The sequence below is a fragment of the Lycorma delicatula genome, chromosome 2 (genome assembly GCF_047948215.1).
Source record: "Lycorma delicatula isolate Av1 chromosome 2, ASM4794821v1, whole genome shotgun sequence".
Taxonomy (NCBI): domain Eukaryota; kingdom Metazoa; phylum Arthropoda; class Insecta; order Hemiptera; family Fulgoridae; genus Lycorma; species Lycorma delicatula.
In genome coordinates, this window is record NC_134456.1 from 27,380,621 (window position 1) to 27,406,787 (window position 26,167).

The 26,167-nt window shown below is 29.1% G+C and overlaps 1 protein-coding gene across 1 annotated transcript in view; it reads left to right on the forward strand.

Moving 5' to 3' along the window:
* Cpsf160 (cleavage and polyadenylation specificity factor subunit 1) overlaps positions 1-26,167 on the forward strand; it is an 86,288-nt gene that overhangs the window by 12,104 nt on the left and 48,017 nt on the right. The window contains exons 5-15 of the mRNA XM_075358570.1: positions 2,116-2,366; positions 3,465-3,646; positions 7,993-8,152; positions 9,483-9,589; positions 11,784-11,957; positions 13,576-13,710; positions 15,303-15,410; positions 17,339-17,545; positions 17,734-17,855; positions 20,899-20,997; positions 23,585-23,784. Of these exons, the coding sequence (XP_075214685.1) occupies positions 2,116-2,366; positions 3,465-3,646; positions 7,993-8,152; positions 9,483-9,589; positions 11,784-11,957; positions 13,576-13,710; positions 15,303-15,410; positions 17,339-17,545; positions 17,734-17,855; positions 20,899-20,997; positions 23,585-23,784 (1,745 nt within the window). The remainder of the gene's footprint in view (positions 1-2,115; positions 2,367-3,464; positions 3,647-7,992; positions 8,153-9,482; positions 9,590-11,783; positions 11,958-13,575; positions 13,711-15,302; positions 15,411-17,338; positions 17,546-17,733; positions 17,856-20,898; positions 20,998-23,584; positions 23,785-26,167) is intronic.

The following is a 26,167-nucleotide window of genomic DNA, read 5'->3' on the forward strand; positions in this document are numbered from 1 at the left end:
TCTGGAAGGAATATGCAAGCTTGTGGATTGCTGGACCAAGTGCATTGACAAAGGAAGTGACTAGAAAAATAATGCACATGTTGAATCCTTACCTTTGTGTAAATAAATAGTAGAATGAAAGGTGTAGATAATTTTTTATTTGCTCTCTCCTAATAGCAGAATATTTATTAAAATTATTTATTATACTACTTAGTATTTTTTTATTTTACATTACTTCTGTTTAGTGCTTTTGTAGAAATCTCTGTTGTTTTTTTTTAAAGGGATTTTTTAAAAATAAAAATAACATTAAAAAATCGAACAGTTATAATAATTTCCTGTCATTGATTATTTATTGTTATCTGTGGTAAAATAATTAATTATTCATGAAAAAAGTTACCTTAGATTTCTTTTTTACAATGAAGTTCTATTGTAAAATTATCATTATATGTTTAGAAACAAAACAAGTTTTAAAAATTCAAAAGATTGGTATTTTTTATTTCACCCACCTGCAGAATCACCTTCCAATAAATTATAATTTTTTTTCTACGTTTACTATGTAAAATGGAAGAAACTAAAAAAAATTCCATAGAAAATGTACAGTCAGTTAAAAGTTACCCAAGATTTATTTTTTGAATGGGGGTGAATTATGATGAAATTTTATTGTATTATTATTATTATTACTAAAAGTTAAAATAAATCAAAAAAGTTTTGAAAAATTAAAAGCAATTGATATTTTTAAATTTTGATTGGCTCCCCCATCCCCATTATTGTCCCAAAAGTATTTTTTTTTGTCACTTGCTCTACTTCTATGCCTAGGAAGACATTAAAAAAAATTTGCTTAAATAATATGTAATAAATAGACAGCTTTTTTTGGGAAAGGAGAAAATTAAAAAAAACAAATGAGATTAGCATCTACTGAGCTTATTATAAAGTGGGGTTATGTTTACAAAATTTTGAGAGAATTGATCCCCAAACTCCACCTCACCCTGGAGATTGACCCCAACTTTTTACCAACAAATTGCCCCATATAAACAAGTCTGAAAAAAATTCCATCAAAATGATATATCTAGTCAAAATTAAGCTTCAAACATGCCAAAGGATGTATATACATATGTGCACATACGTTGTACATATGTACAAACATTATTCCCCTCCCCCCCCCCCAATTTTTTGGTGTTTTGGGGTCCCTGAATCATGAAACATCAAGAAATGCAAAGAAAACCCATACCCCAATTTTTGATTTGATTACCATAATTTACTTCTTGCAGCATAACTCTAGAACTATGATACCCAGGAAAGTAAATTGTTAAAATCTGTAGAAGTACGTGTCAGGAAATCAATTTCATTTATTGAAATTTAGTGACTTTAATCTCTCACAATTATTTAATATCATTTATTAAAGTAAAATGAACTACTCTTCCATAGTTATTGTGTACAGTTCTAACTGTAAATAGATAACTATCTACCCATATATTATAGCAGCAGTATTGTTAGTTTAATGATTGATATATAATTTGTAATATCTATATACAATTTTCAGTATTATTTAATTATTTACAAAAATATCTGTTCTGAAGAAGCAGAAGTTTTCTGTAAAAGCACTAAATAGATAGAATAGAAAAAAAAGCAGTAAACAGTTATAAGTGATCACAAAAGCATTTTGTTGTGATAAATGTTCTTACTATGCTGTATGTGGTATTTACTATTTATTTTAATATTTTCAATCCCGTTGTACTCATTGTTTGATTACTTTATATATATATATTTGTAAAACATATATATATATATAATATGTTTTGTTTGTTTGTTTTATTCATGAGACATAAGGAATATACATGAGTAATTAGGTGTGAATTTTATTTTCTATGTATTTATAATATTATTAAAGATGAATATTAATGCATTATTGAAATTTATTTATATGAGTTTGCTTTTTTTTATTGACAATAACATTTTTTAAAGAAATTTATTAGAACATATAAAATTGTCTTCATTCTGTAAACAGGAATGAATGCTAGTTTATACTATGTTGAATATAAACAGTTTTATATGGCTGTAAGGTATGAATTTCAAACTAATAGCATTGATAAAATAATTCTGCTTATATTTGATATTTTTTTAATTTTATATTTGTAGACGAATTGCTGTAAGAAGAGATACCTGTTGTATGGTGGCAATCTCTTTAAATATTCAACAGCGTGTACATCCTGTTATTTGGTCTGTAAATAATTTACCAATGGATTGTACCCAGATTGTTCCTGTGCGAAAACCGCTTGGTGGTACACTAATTATGTCAGTTAATGCATTAATTTATCTTAATCAGAGCGTTCCTCCATATGGTGTATCACTTAATTCCATAACTGATGTGAGCACAAGTTTTCCATTAAGTAAGTTATTTATTACATACCTTTATAATAATCTGTTTTTAATGTAGTGTTTGAAACTTTTTAATTATTGTAGACAATAATGGTTAGAAGGTAGGATTCCTTAAAGAGTTCTTCTCTGTAATACTTTTTATTTGTACAGTTATTAGCTTATAAAACCCATAACCAAGTTGTTTTGTTAATTTTATTTCTATTTGTTGGTTAGTATTCATATGCTAATTATAAATATTGTATGTATTATGAATATTTTTGAGATAAATATTTAATGAACATTTCTAGAATTATATGAAATTAACATTTTTTAATTGTGAATTATTCTGAAAGAAATTTAGATTTGTGCAGGACATCAAATATACTTCCATTATTTTGCTCAATTTTCTTTTTAATTAAGAAAATTATGTTAGATTACATTATATTAATAAACTGATTGTATGTAATTAATCTGATAAGAGTTACGAATGGCAGTTAGAACAGATTTAGTCTTTAATAATATCAAAATTGCCATGTTTTTCACTATGATATCTTGAGGTAATTACAAGATAGTATTTATATTCTGGAATAAATGGCCAAAAAATTTGTCATAAAACCTTCAGAGAATTTTGAGACGTCACAAGAAACCTGATTGATTCATTATTAGATATACAATATTATTAATAATCCAATACAGAATTTTTACATCTCTATTAGAAAATGAACTTCTCTGAGTTTTCTAAATCAACAAAAATGATTTAATATTGTTTTTTATATGATGAAGATTAAACTCCCTGTGAAAGAGGTTTTGTTTTACATTATATGTAGGATATAAAATATATTTTTGTGTTATTATACTTTATTGAAATTACTTATAACAGAAAATGATTTTCTTTTGTATGTGTCTATTGTATTTCTGTGAAATTTTCTCATAAAGATTGAACAAAAATTTAGTTTTTTTTCTAAATATCCATAGTGTGCAATTTAATCTTATAATTTGAGTACAGTTTGTGTCAAACTAATAGTTATCATATTATACAGTTGAACATTGTTTTGTTTTATCAAAGTTGTATGGTTTATTGTTTATTGAGACTAATGTAATAATGATTTTGCTTTTTTTTTGTTTTTTAGAGGTTCAAGAAAATATTAAAATAACACTGGAAGGTGCACAAGCATGTTTTATTTCAAATGATCGACTAGTCATTTCTTTAAAAGGTGGTGAACTCTATGTATTAACATTATATGCAGACAGTATGCGTAGTGTTAGAAGTTTTCATTTGGAGAAAGCGGCTGCAAGTGTGCTTACTACATGTGTTAGTATTTGTATCTTTTTCTGTGTGGTTCTTTGACCTGTAAATGGTTTTATTTAAAATTTAACTTTTATTTCATACCTGTCTTGTGCGTATAAAAATATTCATTGCTGTAAAAAAATATAAAAGTATTTTAATTTTAGTTTTGTGTTAATTATCTTTTTGTGAATAACATGGCTGTGGAATTATGAATGCAATTTTCATGCATCACAAGCCATCATTGTCCAGGTTTTGTGTTTCCACTACAGAGTTACAGGATTCCTGCAACTTGTAAGCTTTTGCCTCTTCTAATGCTACTTGTCTTTGATAAAACTTTGAATTTTATATTCACAATTGTTATACCAATTGCTCAGTTCTGGCACAAATCGAATCCTTCTAACATTAGAATTATTAAGTATTATTTAAAAAAAATAATAAATGCGTAGGAAATATGAAAAGTACATCTGCCACACAGAAGAGAAACTGAAAGGCAAATAGGGTTCTTCACTGTAAATGGTCATACAAGACATAAGTAACTTGTTCTGCAGCCAATATGTTAAATTGTTCTGTTAAAAAACTTGATTTTTATTAATCATTAAAAGTGTATGTTTTATTTTATTTAATTAAAATTCTTTTCTGTGAAAAAAAAATAGCTGTTGTAGTTATAGTAGTTTCTGCTCTTTCATGTATAAATTGTAAAAGAGAAATTACTATAATTATAAAAAAATACTATTTTTAGATTGTAACCATTCTTGACATTTTACTTGTTCTGTATACAAATAAATATCTAAAAAGTCTATTGGGCATTTTCGATCAGGGGATTTTGGTTGCTAAACGACGGGTTAATTTTACAGTCTAGCGCAAAATATTCGCTATTAAGAAAAGTAAAATTTCAAGAAAGTAGTTTTTCAATAAGTGGGTCCTATTATGTTGTACAATTTTTTTTTAATGCAATGTTAAATTTTAGACATAGCCATTATCAAATTATTTGGAAGGAAATTTTATAGGTAGAGAATCTAATTTAAATTAAATAACTTATTTCCTGATTATTCTTTACTTTATTGCAAACCTTATTCCAGCAAAGTTGAGAATATTTATTTTTTCTGAGCAGCTCAGATGTAAAATTCTTGAGATACAAGACTTCAAGTCATTTTCGAAAATGACATGGTTTTCATGTACAACAAACAATATTTTACTAGGTAATGTATGGTTTATATGGTTTACTGTGCAAAGTAAGGAGTAGTGTGGTTTCTCTACAGCTTTCTTCACTTAAATGAACTGTAGCTTTTCAGGATACTAAGGTCACAAAAATTAGAGTGATTTTCAGCTCTACAAATGACACCTTCTCTCTGTTCACTTCTCAATTTGTACAATGAACATCATTACTTACAGGAAAAATTGATGGCTTAACATGAATTTACAAAATCAGATGTAAGAAAGAAAACATTAATTTTTTATAAATGATATATGTATATTTATACAAAATACCTGATATATATATCAGGTTCTTTTAGAATAAAATGAATTAAAAATAAATATTTGGTCATTAGTCCTCCCACTCAAATAATAGATATGTACTAATGGAATTTAAAATGCTAGCAAAAATTAGCAAATTTAAGAAGTTATTAATGGGCCTATTATTTATTTTTTTCACTTTGATTAAATGTAAATTCATTCTTGTAATAGACTACTGCGATTACTTTCCACAAGGTAGCTCTGACTTATCCTTGACTCTTGTAATTATGCTAGAATTTATTGAGATACTGTCATTGATGTTGTGCGGTTTGGTGGTGGCAACTCTACTTAGGGACCAGTTTGTAGACTCTTGTTTCTTTTCTGGTGGTTTTACTAAAAAAAACAGTGTATGACAGGTCCTGATCTGTTGAAGCCAACTCATTTAGTGTGAACAATGTTGTATGTGAGCAACTTGTATATTAACAGTGTTACATGTCCATCTTTATGTTTCATTTAACAATTTTGTATTTTCACTTTTTTAAAATTTTTACATTGGTGGGTTTTTGACTGTGCTGTAGTACAGTATGGTTCATTATTTATGCTTTTGATATACTATAGTGATATGCCATTAACAGTTGACCATCAAGAGAAAACTATAAATTAATCTGTAGAAGTGATAAACACTGTATTTATTGTGTGTATATATTAATATTTTACTTTATTAGAAATAATTCTCTGAATAATTTTATCTGCCTTAAAGTTCTCATTTGTATGTGTGTGAAATTAAAAAAACACATTCACTAGAAATCCATGATTAATGTCTGTGTGTAAGGAGAAAAAATAATGATGTGATGTGATGAGAGAGAAGTAGATGACAGAGAGTTTTGATGATGACTGGAACCACTATCCCTACATGATAATGAGCTTGCGATGTGTTAACGAAAAAATCTGGCAAAATAAGTTTTTATATCTAGTTCAACTGATGATTTTCCTCAGATTTCATGGTATGATAAATATGTTTCTAAAAGGCTTTAGCAGCACAAAAAATTGGCTAACTGGGTACCAAAAATTACAAGCTAGACACTACCACTAAACAAGAGAATGGTGTTAGTTTGGAAATTTTTAAACTTAAATTTATCATTTCCATGCTAAAATGTTGATGTGTACAGTAAAACAGGGAATATTTTGTAGAATGATCAAAATCACTGGTGTGGTCTGTTATTTTATTAAGGTGTTATAATGTGTTTTGCTTCTATTAACAGGGAAGATTTTGGAGTAGATAATGTTCGTTTTTCCTAGTGTTGAAAAGTACATTAAAAATCATGACAATAAATGACTGGAAAGTACAAGGTGTCCCATATAAAACGCAACCTAACCTTATATTGGTAGGTATTGAAATAATAAAAAGGCATGTGTAAATGTAAATGTAATTTTTATTATTACCATCCATTACCTTACATTTAGAGTAAATGTCGGAAGTGGCCGCCATCTTCTTGAATACAAGCTTCAATTCTTTTTACAGCGTTTCTTTCAACTTTTTTCAAAGTTTGTGGCCGGATATTTAATACAGCTTGTTCAATATTGACTTTCAATCGTTCAAGTGTTCGTGGTTTGTTGCTGTAGGCTTTTTCTTTGAGGTAACCCCGTAGAAAAAATCTGCTGCAGTCAAATCTGGAGATCTTGGTGGCCACAAGCCTCGACCGATAACACGATTACCAAAGAATTCCTCGACGAAATCAGAAACTGAACCTGCGTAGTGCGATGTCGCACAGTCATGTTGTAGCCAGCAGTGTCTGTCTTCCTCTTTCAAGAGTGCGATGAACCGAAATAAAATATCCTGATATCGTTCTGCATTAATGGTGTACTCGAAAAAAATAGGACTGATTATTTTCTTCCGCGATATCGCACACCACCTGCCCAACTTCTGCAGGTGTAATTGTTTTTCGTGATAAACGTGGGAATTTTCAGCACTCCAAATTCTACTGTTTTGGCTGTTTACATAGCCATCCAAATGAAACCGTGCTTCATCTGTGAAAAATAACGAATCCATAACATTAATTCCCTCATGCAGAAATCGATGGAACCATTGACAATATTGTAGCTGTTTTTCTTTTTCAGGCTCAAGAAGTTGATGAACCGTTTGAATGCGATAAGGTCTTAATTGTAATTGCTTGGTCGCCCGATGAACAGTTGATTTAGACAAATTAATTTCAGCAGACAAACATCTGATCGATTTATTTGGCGAGGCGAGTAATCGGTCTTTGATTTCAGTGACTGTATCTGTATTCAACACTGACGCAGATCTTTTGTGTTCCTTGTTATTAACAGAACCAGTCTCTCTAAATTTTGCAACTAACCTTAATACTGATGTTTTGTAAGGAGCTGGTTTATCTGGGTACTTATGGCAAAACAAATGTTGCACTGTAACCACTGATTTCGTACTGAAGTACGACTCAACAATGAAAACACGTTCATCTAGCGAAAACACCATCATGTCTCTAGCAATACACTGAACGTTATGATTGCATTGTTGTTACTATCGGTAGTGTTCTACTGTGTCGCCGTGATGTTCAGATGTTGGACGAGTCCATTTCAGTAACGAGTAAGGGAGTAAGCTTGACTTTTGAAATTTCATGGATGAGTGATTGATGGGTTGTGTTTTATATGGGACACCTATATATTATGAAAACAGGATTTTTTTTAATGGCACCCAATAATTTTTTTCGTACTTAAGCAATTGCATTTTTTATATTTTACAGAAGTGGAAAATGTTACAAGTCTTTGTTATTAGTTCTTCTAAATGAATTATTTCATTGTTAAAATTAATTAAGGTAATGTTTTTAGTGGTAATTTTTCTTGAATAAAAAGAATTTCATTCCTTCAATAAGCTTACTTCTTATTTTTTTTTTTTTTAGACCTGTGTTTGTGAAGAAAATTATTTATTTCTTGGGTCAAGGCTTGGTAATTCACTTCTACTTAGATTCACAGAAAAGGAATTAAATACTCTAGAACCAAGAAGTTCAGAACCTCAGCATCATTCTAATCCTGCAAAAAAGAAACGACTTGATACTTTAGGTACAATATCTGTTTTTATAAATGTACCAATTAAGTACATTTCTTTTTTTGTATTTTTTTCATTGTCAGCTTTATATAATTTTTGTTGTTTCTTATTAGGAAGTGCTGCAGTGTTAAGTACTGCAATGTAAGTGCTCAAAAATGTGTTAGCTTCAGAAAGAATAAAGAACCTCTGCTTAAAATTTCTTCTTTATGTCAATTAAGTGCATCCTGCCCGTTAGGCTGGTCTAGTGGTTAACAAGTTGCAAATCAACGGCTATTTTCCAAATTTGAAGGTTCTGAAGTCAAATCCTAGTAAAAGTTAGTTGCTTTATATTTATATATAAATAAAATAAATTAAAATTCATTCCTACCAACAATTAAACTGTGTTTGTGAATACTTTCAGTCATTCAACCATCATCAGGAAAAGTTTTCATTCATTTTAAAACTAATATATGTTTTTATATGAATTTGATTACTAGACAGTGGATATTGGTGTACTTTGGTGGTTGAGGTTCAGTTAATGTTTCAGGAATGGTCGGCCTGAGTCTTTATAAGACTACACCTCATTTATATATCTTACATGTCATCCTCATCTCATTGGCTCCGGGAAGGGAGTTGCTTATTGTTCATTAGTTAAACAGATTGCAACATACACATTAGGAAATAAAAGAAAAAAGTACTTCCTTAATGAATTAAGGCAAGAATATATTTCTGCATTAAGAGGGTTCATTTCAGTGGTAAAGGTTTTAAGTGACACATAACACAACTAATATTTTAATCATGTAAGTTGCTTAGTTTGGTTAAAATAAGTTCATCCTGCAAGTTTTGATATTCATGTTTTGACCTGTACAAGATATTGCTAAAAGATTTTGTACAATCAAAATCCAGAAATGATTTATTACTAAAATTTTTGTTTGTTAACTCATTCACATGAATATATCAGCAACAGTAAGTGACCAGCAATGCAATCCAGTATATTATAAAATTGCTATTTGGTCTAAATTTTACATGAGTCAACATTAAGTCAGTCTGGTATTTTCATTTCTTCAAACTTTTCCATCTTTTGAAACGGTCATCCTTGACTAAAAATACACATAAATATTTAAAACTTTCTGATCATAATATTTAATTTTATCCTATGGACTTATATTCATCTCATTTTTATGTGTGCACTGTTGTAACAGGTTTTTATCTTGATACCTTTGATACTGCAAGTTTTTCATAATACTTTTGTCTTTTCTTCCCCAATTATAAAATCTGAGAAAAAAGCAAATAATTCTTAAAACTTATATTTCCTTATATTTATTAAAAAAATAAAAAATAGTAATTTCTTTTTATTACTTGTAGGCGATTGGATGGCATCTGACGTAACAGAAATTCGTGATGTTGATGAACTTGAAGTGTATGGTAGTGAAGCCCAAACATCAATTCAGATTGCTTCTTACACATTTGAGGTAATTTTATTTAAAATCGCTTAAAAAAATTTCTCCGGTATGATTCCTAATTACATTGAAAGACTTTGTAAATTATAAGATGTAACATAATGCAGAAGAAATTTTTCCCATGTGAAGTATGAATCTGTGTGATTATCAAGTGGTTATAACTTCATACATTAGTTTAATTGGAATATTTTTATTCTTCCATGATTTATTTATTTTTACATGATTTCTTACATGATGCCTTGTTATAGATATTCTGTGCTTTTTATCAAATTTAATTTATGTCTTATTTTTTACAGGTTAATGACAGTTTTCTTTAAATTTCAAAAGCTCTAGTATATAGTTTTATGTAGAGTATGATAAAGTAAAAATAGTTTAAGGAAGTAAATTACATGCATATTATATTAAACATAATATTATTTTAAAGTGAGGTACAAAAGTTACTAATGCACATGTCTTAAGTCAGTATCTTGAGAACAAAATGTTTAATTGTGTCTCAAACTGATGAGATATGCCCTTGATTGGATGTCTGTGACTGCTTGGTTGGTACCATATGTATATCATTGAAAAAAACACCTTAAATAATTTTAAAAAAACATTATTGAAATTAATAATTGTTTTTTTACTATATGAGGGTGTAACAAACTCCTTTAAGTTATAATACTGTAATTTTCCATACTTTATGTATTAATTATTGTAACTTTTTTTTGTCAAAGAGAATGTTGCAGTCTGTAGGTTGAACACTGGGAGAAATTAGAGAACCTGTGGACTAGTGGAACTTTTGGACTGTGTCTGTTATGTGGCATTGCATTGAAAATTTAAAATTGGGGCTAATATCAGAATAATTTTAGGAAATGGAAATATATTATCTAAAGTCTTACTATTTAGGCCATGCATCTGTGTTCGAATATTTGATTATTATTATTATGTCTTTATTTCAGTTGTGTTTTTTTTAATTTAGATTTTCAATATTGTTTTGTTATTGTGGTTTAATCTTTCTTTTAGTGTACAGAATAGATATTTTACATCAGTCTAATTTTTAATTAATTGCTTACAGTAGTCATATTGTGTCCGAGTGCTGTTAATGATACTTTGTTGTGCGCACAGAAAAAAAAAGAAAAATGTTTTTATTTTGCTGTTAGAGTTACTGGTTATTTTCTCAAGGGGTTTCTGTAAATCTGCCAACCAAGAAAGAAAAAGCTAGAGCCACAAACTTTTTCATGCTGTCCAACATCGAAAGAAAAGAATTAATTTTTATTAATTTTCTGTTGGAGTTTACAATATTTATAAAAAATTAAAAGTATTAGAAAAAAAAATAGATGTAATTTACTTATATATTACAAGATTAATCCATTAAGAAATTTTATACCCTTTTAATCTCTTTAAAGTTTGGAAATGAAAGTAGGTGTAGCAAAATCAAGTTTTGCATATTGAATTTTAGATTTTGAATTTCTTTATCTTGAAAATCTAATAGCATTGCTACAATGATTGTTTGATTTCTGGGTCGTTACTGCATTTAAACAATGACTAGTTTAAAAAGAATATATATGATTGCTCAAATTATTGCTTCAGTTTGCTGAAAAATTAACTTAGGGAAGAATCCACTTGTGTTCATTTCATCTCCACACTATAAGATTTCTTATTCATTTTGGTGGATACCATCATCCACCCAGTTGTTCATGAATTATGGGCCTGGTGCAATCTCTGGATATCTCTGGTGTTTGAAAAGTCGTTTTAGCTGAAATTCTTCTAATTAAAATCAGAACATTCTGGTGATCAAGGTTTTAGAAGTTGATACTTTTGAATATATTGTGAGTTGTGAATAATTAAATAAACCTGATTAATAGTATATTAAACAATAATAATAATTTAATTACATTGCTACGTTTAATGTTACAGTAAATATTGTAGTATATTATATTCCAGTAAATTTTAACACTAAAATAGTATTATAATATTAATACGTAACACTAATTTTGGCCTTAAGGTAATCAGTATTATAATTAATAGATATTTAATTTAATAATTATATATTTTTTATAATTATTTAAAATAATTAATAGTAAATCATTAATGTAAGTTATTTTGTTTCTTGTTTCCCTTATTTGTTTGTGCATGATAAAGTATGGAAAGAAAGTGTGTTTAAACTTATTTTTATTATGTTTATATACTCAAAACAAAAAAAAAAATTAAGTAATGTTATATCTAGGTTTGTGACAGTCTTTTGAATATTGGTCCATGTGGCAACGTTTCAATGGGTGAACCTGCATTTTTGTCCGAAGAGTTTTCAAATAACACAGATCCTGACGTTGAACTGGTAACATCCTCAGGATATGGAAAAAATGGAGCACTATGTGTTTTGCAACGATCACTTCGACCTCAGGTAAGTTACAATTTTAATTTGTAAGTACATGTCATTGGATTAACCATTCAACTTGACTTAAAACTTTACCACAACCTTAATTCATAAACTGTTTGAATTACCCTCTGAGATACAAAATGTGATTTATGTTGGTTAGAATTTGTAAGGATTTACAATCTGTATATGTTTTAATCTAATTTTTTCTCTTCCTTTTTTCAACTAATTTTTCCTATTTATGTGCTAATCCAGTTACACAGTAGGTCTGAAAAATTCCCGAACTAAATTTCTGTAGTCTATACAAGTAGCGCCATCTCGTGGACAACCAAGGAACTATGTAGTACGATGTCTGATGAGTGTGTACAAAATTTCATCACTCCAGTCTTGAGCTATATTCGGCTGCGTACATTGTGTTCATATGACCTTGTGCAAGCTCGCGACATGGAACATAAAGGTGTGATAAAATTTTGTGTTCGACTTCAAAAATCTTTTGTTAAAACTTATTCTATGATACAGCAAGCATTCAATGATGACGCTACATCTCATACTACAATATACACATGGTGGAAGCATTTTAAAGACGGTAGAGAGTGGTGGATGGTGAACAAAGTGGGAGGCTGTCAACAGCTGTTCACAATGAAAACGTTGCAAAAATGCGTGAACTCCTGCTCGCACAACCTTATCTTACCCTTTGGGCCATAACAGAAAAGCGAAACAATGGTAAAGACGCCGGTACATACAATTCTAACAGAAAAAATGAACCACCAAAATGCATGCTCTCATTTCATTCCACACTTCTTGACCAAAAAACAAAAATATCTTTCTTGCGCTCAAGATTTCCTTGAAACTGCCGATAGCAACTTGAATTTTATGCAAACAATTGTAACTGGGGATGAAAGCTGGTGGTTCATGTATGATCCACAAAAAAGCATCAATCTGCTGGTTGGTTGTCCTGGAGCACAAAGGCCAGTGAAAGTGAGGCAGCAAAACTCAAGAGTGAAAACAATGTTGCTTGCATTCTTTGACAAGGGCCTGATTCATCACGAATTTGCCCCAACTGGTCAAACCGTGAATTCTAAATTCTGTTTGAAAATATTGAAACACTGGATGTGTCACATTTGTAGAATCCAATCTGAGTACTCAGATCCGAGCAGTTGGACTCTCTTGCACAACAATGCTCCAGCACACATGGCAACAGTTTTAACATTTTGTTACACCGTAAATCAAATCACAGTCTTATCCCACCCAACTTGGCTCCAGCAAACTATTTTCTGTTCCTGAAACTCAAGTTGAAGATGAAAGGCCACCTTTTTCGATGACATTCCAGCCATCCAAACTGAGGAGTTGAAAGCGATCCCACAAAATGATTTCTCTAGATCATTTGACAAGCTCTACCGGTGCTGCAATGAGTATGTAACTAGAGAAGGGTTCTATATAGAGGGCTGATGCGAGTAAATTCATTTATCTGTATTTTTATTTAATTTAGTTCAGGATTTTTTAAGACGTACTGTGTATAATACAATTTATAATTTATTTCATTAATTATAATTAATCTTAACTATATATGATAGTAGAATTTATATTGTATTGGTACATTTATTTAATAAAATTATACAGTTATGTTCTTATATTATGATTATAGGTTGTTACAACTTTTGAACTTCCTGGTTGCACTGATATGTGGACTGTTGTGGGAGCCAATAAGGATAGTAGAATAGATGATAGCCAAGACATTGCCCATGCATTTATGATCCTGAGTCAGCCGGAATCAACTATGGTATTTTATTAACATTTCTTATTTTAAGAATGAATTTTGTATTATATTTTTTTATTTTTTTTTTGAAAGAATATTAATGAGAGTTCAAAACAGAAACATTTTAGTGTAATTGGTGTTACTGCTATTGTCCCTGAATTTATCTTAAACCTATTCAATATGGATAATTTTTTTACAATTCCAAACAAATAATCATTTATGTTACCAGAATTAATACTGTAGATATAATGTACTTATAAACTTAATGATATAAATGTTTGTAATTTATTTATTCCAAAATTATGGTTCTAAAGATTTAGGGTTCTTAAATATATTTAGGAATATTCGTGGTCTACTTGAGTATCACTCCATAAATTGGCTCCGTAAAAAAATATGAATTTGGACGTTTTTTCAACATTCATTTGACTGATTTGATGTAATTTTTTATTATTTTCCTCAGTCAAATGACTGATGAAAAATAAACAAATTCATATTAATCTGAGTTAATCTCTTCCCTCAACCTACAGATTTATTTATTTCATCTCTTCAATATATTCCAATCATTTATCTTCCTTTTCTGTTTTTACAAATATCTCTGAGCATACTGTATGATACATTCTGTCATCCCTTGTATTTAATTGTATTTACCATCAACCTCTCTCTTTTTATAAGAGCCTCTAACACAGCTTCTTTCAAATTCATTTTAAAACCCTGTTGCCTGGATATAAATGTTTGTTTATTTACTTTTTCTTTATTAGAACTTGTTTGTTCTTATTTTCGACTGTATTTGTATTTTAGGTGGCATTTACTTCTGTAATCATTTGGCAGTTTAATAACATCAACAGCATGTGATTAAATTACATATTGTTCAGTTTTGATGATTTTTTGGTACCGGATTATTAAATCTGTTTTAATCCTTTCTTCATAGCCTTCAGTTTTCACTCAGATATTCTAGTTACTATGATGTTAAGTTATAAAGGATGCAGTTTACCGCTTCTAGAAATCTATTATTTTTTTAATTTTTCTTGCAGACGTTATAAATACAAGGTATTTGTTAATTTTTAACATTTCCTCTTTTAAATAAATGTATAGCTTCTGTTTGGGTTAATTGTACACAAAAATATTAAATGAATTTTTATCATTGTTTGTTTGGAACTACAAGTTGTAGTTATTTGCACTTGACAATTATTAAAATTAATAACTGAAAAGTAAGTATAAAGTAACATAATTACAATATAAGTTACATAGATAATGTAAAGTGAATTCCATGATTTAGTCACTTGTTCTTGTTAATAGATATTTTTTTCTTTTTTTTTAAATCTATTAAAATTAATTCTATAATATTCACTTTGAGTATATTAGTTGAGAGCATATGAAGTCTAATTTTAGTTCTGAAACTAAACTGAAGTTTATAAATAGTATATTGCAAGTAAATGTAAAATGGTTTTTTTAAAAAGTTAGAAGCTGTGAATAATTCCTTATTTATTGTATAAAATATTAATTTAATTGATGCACTGCTAGTATTAAATGTTTTTTCCAGTTTATTTGAAAGTATTTTAGTGTATGATAAATCTCAAAATTTTATATGATATACAAACTGTAATTTTTTGTTTTAGATTCTTCAGACTGGACATGAAATTAATGAATTAGATCATTCGGGTTTCAACACACTTGGGCCAACAATATTTGCTGGAAATTTGGGCAATAACAAGTATATTGTTCAGGTTTGTATTCAGTTTACAGCTTCTAATCAGTATTATAGATTTTTTTTATCAGATTTTATTCATATTGTTATGAATTGTATGTTTTGGTATAAAAGAAAAAATGGTTATAATTCCATTATAATTTCTATTATTGTAATGAAGACTATAAATTTGAAAGGGATTTGTTTTATTTATTTAGTAGAACTGTTGCTGTGATAAAAGTTAACCAATTTAACATGCTAGTATAATATGAAATCTAAAACCTGTAATTAAGTTATAAAAAAATGAATATATTTATAAATAGTATAAATTCTTTGGTCACATACTTAACACATATGTTTACACAAGTTTCCTGATTACCTCGAAACTGGTTTCAAAATATTAAATGCTATCCTTGGCAGATAATTTGTTAGTTACAAAAGGATTCTTTTCAACAGGTAAACACAATGTTAGATGTTTTGAATCCTTTTGTAAGTTTGTGGAGCTTAATTTAGACAGAGCAACTAATTCATTCCATAGAATAATATTTGCATAGCACATCATGTATGATTATATTGCCTAACATAGGACAAGCTGTTTGGCTTATAATTTTTATAGGTAATTAAAACAAATAAAAATATTTTATTTATTTTGAACCATTAAGAAACTCCCAAAATTGTATGCAGGGTAGAACAAAAAACCTGATAATTTTTAGAATAACAGAACAGTAATATATTACAGAGAGTAATTTATTCATGTGCTAAGCTTAAAGCCACATGCATACCATTATTATTAAAAAGTTTGTAAAGTTCTTCAGCATCAAAGTGTACTGTTTTGCATTCAGTGTGATTAGCTGACTGCCTTCTTCAAAGAATACTGGCTGATAACATGAAACTTTTTAACACCCACACCAAACTGTAACTTGTGTATAAAGTAGGTGCTCATTAAGCTGTATTGGAGTTGCATTAGATCAATATTGTAGGTCCTCTTTATTTAACACAACCCAACATGTGGAAATGGGCTTCATAACAATGAGGATTACTATGTTTTCTATCATCATTTCAACATTTTCTTTGTTTAAACTTGATGTTTTTCCCTATCATGGATCAATTTCTGAACCATTAGTTTGTAGAGATGGAAATTCAAGTCAGAATGCAAGTTTTTTCTGACAGTTTGATTGGGATTGTTCAGACTGAGAGAATGTAACCTACTGGGTTGGTCTAGTGGTGAACACGTCTTCCCAATTCAGCTGATTTCGAAGTCGAGAGTTCCAGCATTCAAGTCCTAGTAAAGGCAGTTACCTTTAGACGGATTTGAATACTAGATCGTGGATACCGGTGTTCTTTGGTGGTTGGGTTTCAATTAACCACACATCTCAGGAATGGTCGAACTGAGATTGTACAAGACTACACTTCATTTACACTTATACATATCATCCTTATTCATCCTCTGAATTAATACCTGAACAGTAATTCCTGGAGGCTAATCAGGAAAAAGGAAGACTGAGAGAATGTAAATACTCTGAACACCTAGGATTGACTTCAATCATTTGCGTGAACTATTCAATATACTATCCAATTATTCATATGGATCTTGGCTATCCTGATAGTTGTCTTTTTGATGCTGATGCTGTCCTGAAATTCTCTGATCGCAACATGATCATTTTATAAGAAGCTACAGGATCGTGGGAGCATTGAAACGACGGACTTTGTTGCGCATGAGTGCAACAAAATCATTGATTCACAGCAAATGGTGTGTAGTGTTCCACTGCTCTGAGATGACTGAAATGGCAGCTCTGAGGAGTGGTACTCCGACTACCCCACTCTTCTGTGATCTTCACCATGTGCACAATAACCAGTCAGAAAGTGTTAAGTTTTTGCTCAATCTGTGTATATGGTATAGTTTAATAATTTTGATGGATGATATTAATGAACAGTCAATTATGATTTTGTTATTTTCATTTTTTTCAGGTTTCATATATGGGAGTTAGATTATTACAAGGCCCAGAACAAGTACAACATATTCCATTAGATTTAGGTTCACCATTAGTGCATGCATCAGCAGCAGATCCATATGTTATGATACTATCTGATGATGGTCAGATTATCATGTTAACATTGCGTGACACAAAAGGGCAGGGTAAATTAAGCGTAACTCGCCCATCTGGCATTTCACTTGTAAGTTATATACGTTAATAATTAATTTGTCAATTAAAAGTATTACAAAGTATTGTCATAATAGATATTCAAGATCCACTGATCTAATTAAATTGATTAATTAATTAATTAATTATTAATGATGTCATAGTAGTACATGTTTATGTATATTTATTATCTTTATAATTTTTTCATAACTGTGTTTACAGAAGCCCCAAATCACAACTTTATGTACTTACCGTGATGTTAGTGGAATGTTTTCTACTGTGTTGCCAGATGCAGAGTGGCAAAATTACACAGGAAATGATTTTGCACAAGATAATATTAAAAAGTAAGTTCTCTTAAATTTACTTCTTTTAATTATTTATAAACTAATTTAACACATTGCAGTTACTACATTATAATATAAGGAGAAGATTATATGAAAAATTTTTCTATCATTTGTTACTAATGTAAATACATCATACAGTTTTATACTCTTAACTACTAAAGAGTAGTTAACTGTTTCATTACTTTGCTCTATCATAAGGTTATTTCTTTGCTGTATGATTATTTTTACTTATTTTGTACAAGCTTGTGTGTATTTGGTGACACTAAATCTCAGAATTGCTATAGTAAACTGAATTAAATATCAAATTCTATGTCTCAATTGAACAAGTAACATAGGATACATAACAGTTTGAAGAAAAAATAATAGTAGCAATATACAGCTTTTTTTTTTAATACAACAAATCAAAGGTTTTGAAACTATTAAGCGTGTATAAAATTAAAAAGAGGGTTTGATTTTATATATTGTTGTGTAGTGTTCTATAACATTGTTAGGCTTGTAAAATAGCTATTAAACAAGAAAATCTTCTTTCACCTGCACTACATTCCAATGTGAACCTTGACCTCCCATACGATACACCTCCAGACATCTCTATCTTTTACTTCTATCCACCTGTCACTCTTCTATCCATCTATCACCTTCTATCCACTTTCTGTCACTGTCTGACACCCAGGACTCACAGATCACTCTATAAATCCTCCACCCACCTTCTTCTAGGCCTTCCTCATCTTCTTGTTCTGAACATCGCTTCTCTGAGAATGTTGTTAGGCATTCAGCCTAGGGTGCTACCTCAGCCCATGCACAGTCGTAAATGAGACTTCATTTCTCCCCACTCTTGTGTCTGAGTCTTTGTGTAACAGTATAAACTCCTTGTCTAATCTGCCCTGTCCTAACCATCTTACTTCCTGTAAGGAGACTATCTCCAATTGAAACTTAGTAATTTCCTTGGTGACTTAATACATCTTCCTGGTTTGTACCATCGTCCTCACATTCCATGTAGCCAGTTTTATGTCCATGTCCTTAAATCTTTGGCAATGTTCATTTCTAATATTTATTCCAACAGTCCTGTCCATCTGAGGCTTTTCATTAGGTTTTGTAACAAATTCTTTTTGAAGGGTTGGGTTGTTAATCCTACGCCTAACCCCCAATTTGGAGGACCAGGGGATTTACATAAGAAAATCATTTAGTAAAATAAATCATAAAAATATTGAAAAAAATAAATTAATAGCAATTGATTCAATTAATAAATTTGAAGATTAATAAGAAATGTGATTTAAAATAGATTTAAATCTTATCAGTAGAAATTATGTGAAAGAAAACTTAAAAAACTGGTAATGAATAAAGAGCAAGGGAGATAATCACAGACTTTTAAGTATGATTTGAGAGAATATTGATATAAGCAATTTTTAAAAGGTTGCGTTTTCTTGAATAGCTTGTCAAATTCTTTCACAGGATTTTATTGATCCTGTAACACAGGCTTTTATTGAATTTGAAGGAGACTTAAGGAGATTTTCAGAGAAAAGATATTGTGGTAAATTTAAATTAAATCAATGAAAATTAAAAAAAAAAACACATCAAGATTGGAATTAAAATTAATTAAAAAATATATTTACATTTATAGTTTGAGAGAACATTGATCTTAAAAAATTAAAAGAATGTTTAATTTCATGAACAAGCTATTTAGCTATTATATCTTAATCCTGGAGTAACATTTTGTTTTTGTCAGTATGAAATAAAAACTTAAATACTTGCTACATTCCTGTTTTCTTTTTTCTGTCTTTCTTTCTAATGAGCATTTTCATAAGGAAGTGTTACTTTATATGATGAGAGGTTAAATTAATTTAACTTACTGGATGTTAAACATTTATTTTAAAATAATTGAGGCAACAAACATATTCTCTGACATGTTTGGTTAACTCACCAGATTGGCCTAGTAGTATACTAGTAATATCAAATCAGCTGATTTTGAAGTTGAAAGTTCTAAGGTTCAAATCCTAGTAAAAGCAGTTACTTTTATACTAATTTGAATACTAGATCATGGATACTGGTGTCTTTGGTAGTTGGGTTTCAATTAACCACACATCTCAGGAATGGTCAACCTGAGGCTGTACAAGACTACACTTCATTTATAATCATACATATCATTGTCATTCATCCTCTGAAGTAATGCTTTCCAGAGGCTAAACAGAAAAAAAGAAAAAAAATACATGTTTTATTAAAACTGATATTTTGTTTTATAATCAAACATGGTTGGAAGAGAATGTTTAGTTTTTTATTTGAACATTTTAAACTTTTAACATTTTTAGTAAATAATGCACTGAACTGTTGTTTGATGAAGTAGTACTTTCAGAGACAGAATAATGTAGGGGTAAAGTGAATATTAAAAAATATTTATTTGCTTAACTTGGTGTTTCAATGTTTTTAATAAATATCATCAATCTTACATCTATCAATCATCTATTATCGAGTAGGTTTTGTGAACCTCTTACAAACATTTTTTTTGAGAATCTTATTTTTAACATAAATTATACTCATTTTTTAGAGGTGTATGTAAAATCTAGAAAACTGTATAAAATATTAAAATTTGAATTGAAAACAGATAAAAGTCTTTCTCATAGATAGAGTTTGTTGCATATTTGAGTAAAAGATTTATTAGGTATAAACAAATAAGTTAACAGATCAACGTGAAATTAGAATAAATTCTACTATGAAATGTGCTGAAGCTTTGCAGCTGACATACCAGGAACCTGATGGTTTTTTAGTTCCAGTAAACTGCTAGGATCACATTATTAATCGTAGCTTTGTCCATTGTTGTAATATTTTATTCTTAATTCATAAATTTCTGTTTTCAGGATTCTTTGATATTCTAGGTATTATAGAAAATTTAGGTTATGAGGAGTTTGTCTTGTGGTTGACAGTCTTATTCAAGTCCAGTTTTATTATTTTATGAAAAGTAGATACTTAACTTCATCTGCTGTTTCACATATAATTAATAATAACCAACTATTTAAAATAAATTATAAATTGATATTAACATATTTTCTAGAGAGGTGGATGATGAAGATGAAATGCTGTATGGAGAACAAAGTGGAGTTAATAAGCCAGATGAAAGTAATGATAAACCATCAAAGAAAAAGATACCTTGGTAAGTATTTTTTATTAAAAAAAAGATTAGTCATTTATTTTTTGCATAAAAAGTATTGACCCTTCTCATATCTGCTTATCATTACTTCTGAATTATCGGACATTTTCTAAAAAAATACTATTCCTACTTTCTTGAATGTATAGATTTGTGTTATTCTGTTTTGGATTTATTGTCTTTTAATGTGGATTTTATTTGTTGACAATAATTGTTACTTTTTGTGAAAATTGGTTTGATTTTTTTTGAGATCCTAGTGAAAACATATTTTGCTGATAACAAGATTTTTATTAAAATTTAAAAACTCTTTATTAATTAAAATTAAATAAAAATATTTCATACATGTTCATTTTGTGGTTTCTTTTCTACGATGGAGTGCATATTAATTGATCAGAAATCTAGTATTGATATTAACCATGTAATTGGCTTAGCAAAGTTGATGGCTGAGGAACAGCTATAACCCAAAATATTGAGCTATTTTATTTAATCTTTATAAACAAAGCCATATTAATATTATTCTGTAAATTTTATTACAGGTGCACACATCTAATGACCGATTGATTGGGTACATTTTTTAATTTATTGGTTACCTTGTGCTGCTGATATTAAGTCAGCTGTAGGCCAAATTACCAATTAAAATGAAGAACTTGGCAAATTAGTGTTTAATATGAAGAACCTTTGTACTGTCACTGAAAATTGTTAAAAAATTGACAAATATTATTTATGATTTTATGGAGATAAAATTTAGTTCTTAGTAAATTTTACTAAAATAACATTCAGCCAAGAAAACTATAAAACAAAAATGTTTCTGACGTAGAGAGAGCAGACTCCAAATTTATTTTTAATTTGTTATACAGTGTAACTTTAGAGCAGAGCCAAAACATCAACCATTAACCTTCATTAAAAACGAATGAGCCACTCAAGGTTGATCCTTTTGACAGCTTTGTAATTTGTAAGTATGTAGGTGATAGCATTTTTTGGTTCCTTTTAGCCAGCAAGGAAGCTTTTTCTTTATTGTGACTTACTGGAATGGCAACAGTGCCTGTGAGATTTGGTTTGGGAATCCTGTTTTGTGTTTGCCAAAATAATGGCTAAACTTTCTGCTGATACACTCAAAATTAAAAATCCTGGTAGTTGGAAGAAAAAATGTTATATTTTTTAATTAAATTGATTTTTGTTTCATTTTTTTAAATTATTTATTTCTGATAAAGGGTATAGTGACAGTAGGTGTTTTAGTTTAATCAATTGCAGGTGAAAGGGGAAGATTTTTAGCTATGTTATAAATCTTCAGTAAAAATCTTAAAAATGTTGAGATGGTAAGGTAATATGGTAATGTTCAGGTAAGTCTAAAGGTTGATTTCAACATCTTCACTTTTGTAATTTTTGTTGCGTACTTGTAACTGTAATTATTTAGATAACCTTTTAATATTCTGATCTGAAATGTTGCTTGCAAATCTTAAGGTTCTCAGACAAATAAACATTTAAAAATAATGCTAAAATAATATTACATAAATAAATAATGTAACCTAAAAGTGCTTTAATAAAGCTTACTTAATAAATAAGCCCATTAAACAGTGTTTTAATAATGCATATAGAAAGAATGAGTATGTTTGGATCAGAAATTGTATTTGTGTTTCTGTAATTTTTGAAGAAACTGAATAATTTTTATTTGGTTTTCTTAAAATGGTTTGTTATTTCCTAAAGAAGACTTAATAGCTGCTTAAATTGTGTACTGCTTTGAATTAATTTTTCATGTAATTGGATTTTATAAGAATTCCCTGTGAGAACCTAGCAGCATATCACTAGTACTGGCATGAGTAAGTATTATACTACTCAACTTATAATACAAACTGACTGTTACAAATCAATTTGTACTCCCATGTTTGTTGATACTTTTTACAGTTAATAATTTTTACTTATATGAAGTGAAGGAAGTATTGTGATAGCGGAAAATTTAGGTTTTCACATTTCAATGAAAATATCCATTTTGACCATCCCTGAATCCATTTTGACTAGTTTTGGTATGACATCTGTACGTACATATGTATCTCGCATAACTCAAAAATGATTAGCCATAGGATGTTGAATTTTGTATTTAGGACTGTTGTAACATCTAGTTGTGCACCTCCCTTTTTGATAGCAATCGACTTGATCAAAAGTGTCCAAAAAAGCACAAAATCAAAAAAAAACTGAATTTAGCCCTGACTGAGAGCTTTTCAACGATATATCATAAGTGGTACTTATATCATTGGTTTCAGAGTTACAGCCAAATAAAATTTTAATTAATAAAGTATTTGGATCTTACAAGAGGAAGGCACATCAGTTCGAATTTGACTTCATCTTTTTTTAAAATTTATATTGATTTATTAATAATTATTAATCTCGGATTGTAAAATTAGTTTTACAATAAGTAATAATTCAATAATAACAATAAAAAAATATCAAAGTTATTAATGAAATAAAATTTTATGTACCTTTCATTTTAAAGAAATGTGTATATGTAATTCAATAGGCATACAAGAAAGTCATATGGTGTCCACATCAAATTTTTTTTATTTCAAGAAAATCTCATTTACTGAATATCTTTTTTCAGGTGGCAGAAATACCTTATGGAAGTAAGACCAACATACTGGTTACTACTAACTAGAGAAAATGGTCATTTAGAAATGTATTCGTTACCAGACATGAAATTAAGTTACCTTGTGTCTAATGTTGGTGGTGGATTACGTGTCTTAGCTGACAGTTTGGGTGCAACACCTACCGTTGTTCAGAACCAAACACAGTCAACTGAAAGTATGTATCATTTAATCACTAGTGTAATCATAATCTGTTGATTTATTTTAAATGATATAAGGTATTATTGTTATAAATACATTTTGTATAGTTGCTGAAACCCCAGATTAGTGGTCAGTTAGTGTTTTGGTTGGTATACTAAATCAAATAATATAGGATTTTTAAGTACTGTAGTAAGTATTATAATAATTATATATAATGACCTTAGATATGCGTTTATTTGTTAATTAAATGAGGAAGTTGAGTTGGATGAAAATGTCTAATTTTTTGGAAAATACTTTTAAGTGTCTTTTTATTAGGGTATAAAAACAGTATACTTCAGTATTTGAAGTGAATCCAATATTTTTATGAACATTCAAAACATATTAATTTTATGTATGTTTATCATGCAAAGCCAAATTAAAAAAACATCTTTAGCTTTGATTTGTTATTCAAATAACTCCTGTCTAAACTCGATAGGTTTAGAAGTATTTTACATAAAGTTTAGTAGTTTTTTTTAAAAAAAAAAGGTAATTTTCAAATTCCTTATATATTGAAATTTAATACCTTGACCTTATAATTCATTTCGGTATTAACGCTCAGTCCAAATACTTATGAAATGGCATGAGTGTTAAAAAAATTGTGCATGCTATATATACATTTTTTTTATTATTTAATAAAAAAAAATCACTTTGTAAAAAAATTTATTTGTATAATTTTATTAAATCACCTTAACAGTTGTATTAAATCCATTTTAATAACCTCAACAGTTATTTCCACAAAACAAAGAAAAAATTATTGATTAACTTTTCTTAGTTTTATTCAACTTATCTTAGACCATTTTTTTCAGAATTAAATTCTCTACAAGGTTTGTTTAAATGTTTTATATGTTTATTATCCATTTAACAAAGTTATTGTATGTCAAACATAAAAAAAAACAGGGGTTTTACCCCAATTTATTGGTTTTTATCGCAGATTTCTCAAAAACTAGTGCAGATACGTTCTGGGACCTATTATATTTGATTTTTTAGGTCAGAAATAGTAGAGATCACTCCTTCTGCTCCTTTAATCAACGTCTTAAAAATTTCAGTACAATCTCATTTCACTGGAGTAACTGAAAGCTGAGTGATATCTTTCACTAGCCATAACAAGCAAACAAAGCATTTTAGAATGTATGTTTATATGAACTTTTTCCATTATTTTCATGACTAGAGTAGGTTATGAAAGTTCCGGTAAAACTTTGTTTAAATTTATCCCTGGTGCAAGGTTACCTACAGTTTCCTTTAAGGCATTCATTAGAGGTTAGCAATAGTAAGGTGTATGCATTTTATTCCGTAACTGGGTTCGTGCTGTCAATGTCAGTGCTTTTACAGTCAGCACAAGAAGTGAGATGTGAATTACCGCGTAATTGTGTTTATATTGGGTATTTTATAACATAAATGTATTCTATTTATATCAAATTGTAAATATGCTTCCTAAAAAATAATGCAACTGGAGGAGCTTTTATCAATAATTGTAACTATGACTGTACCATCTCTGTTACTCTGATTTTTCTGTTTAGCCTCCAGAACCATCGGAAGGTGTTACTTCAGAAGATGAATGAGGATGATATGTATGAATGTAAATGAAGTGTAGTCTTGTACAGTCTCAGGTCAACTATTCCTTAGATATGTGATTAATTGAAACCCAACCACCAAAGAATACCGATGTCCACGATCTAGTATTCAAATCTATATAAAAGTTGTATCCATATAAATCCATCTCTGTAGCTGATTGAGTTTTTGCCCTTGGTGAAAACAGATGGGTACTCCTCATTTTGGAGGGGGTAATTTTATGATTTACACAGCTTTGTCCAGTTAACCAATAATAAATGGCCAAACTCTACCTAGTACAGAATACTGACTAAGAACTTTTCGTGAAAGTTCATTTGCAGGATCCTGCATCTTCAGTCATGATTGAAATAATTTCATTACGTAATAAAAATTTTTAAATAAAAATATTAAAATTGTATATTTACATGAGCACTGCTGTCTGTTGCAATTTTTATAAGACCTTCTTCCTCAAACACTGTATGATGGTTTATCAAATTGAAATTTTGTTTGTATTTATGTATGTAATATTTTATATAGAATATTACACATATAAATATATTTTATGTAATGTTTTTAAAAATAATAATATTTTAAAAATATATTAAGCTTAAGAGACATGATATGAAGTCAACAAGTGTGAAAAAAATCATACCTTCTTAATTTAAAAAAAAATTAATTACAGGGAATTTTATTATTATTATTATGCTTTTACGGCCAACATGGGACCACTTAAGTCAATTTTAGTTGGATCTTTTCTGAGAAAAGCGTGTTATTTTACTCTTTCGAGCTGCCCAGTATTTCTTCATCCGTTC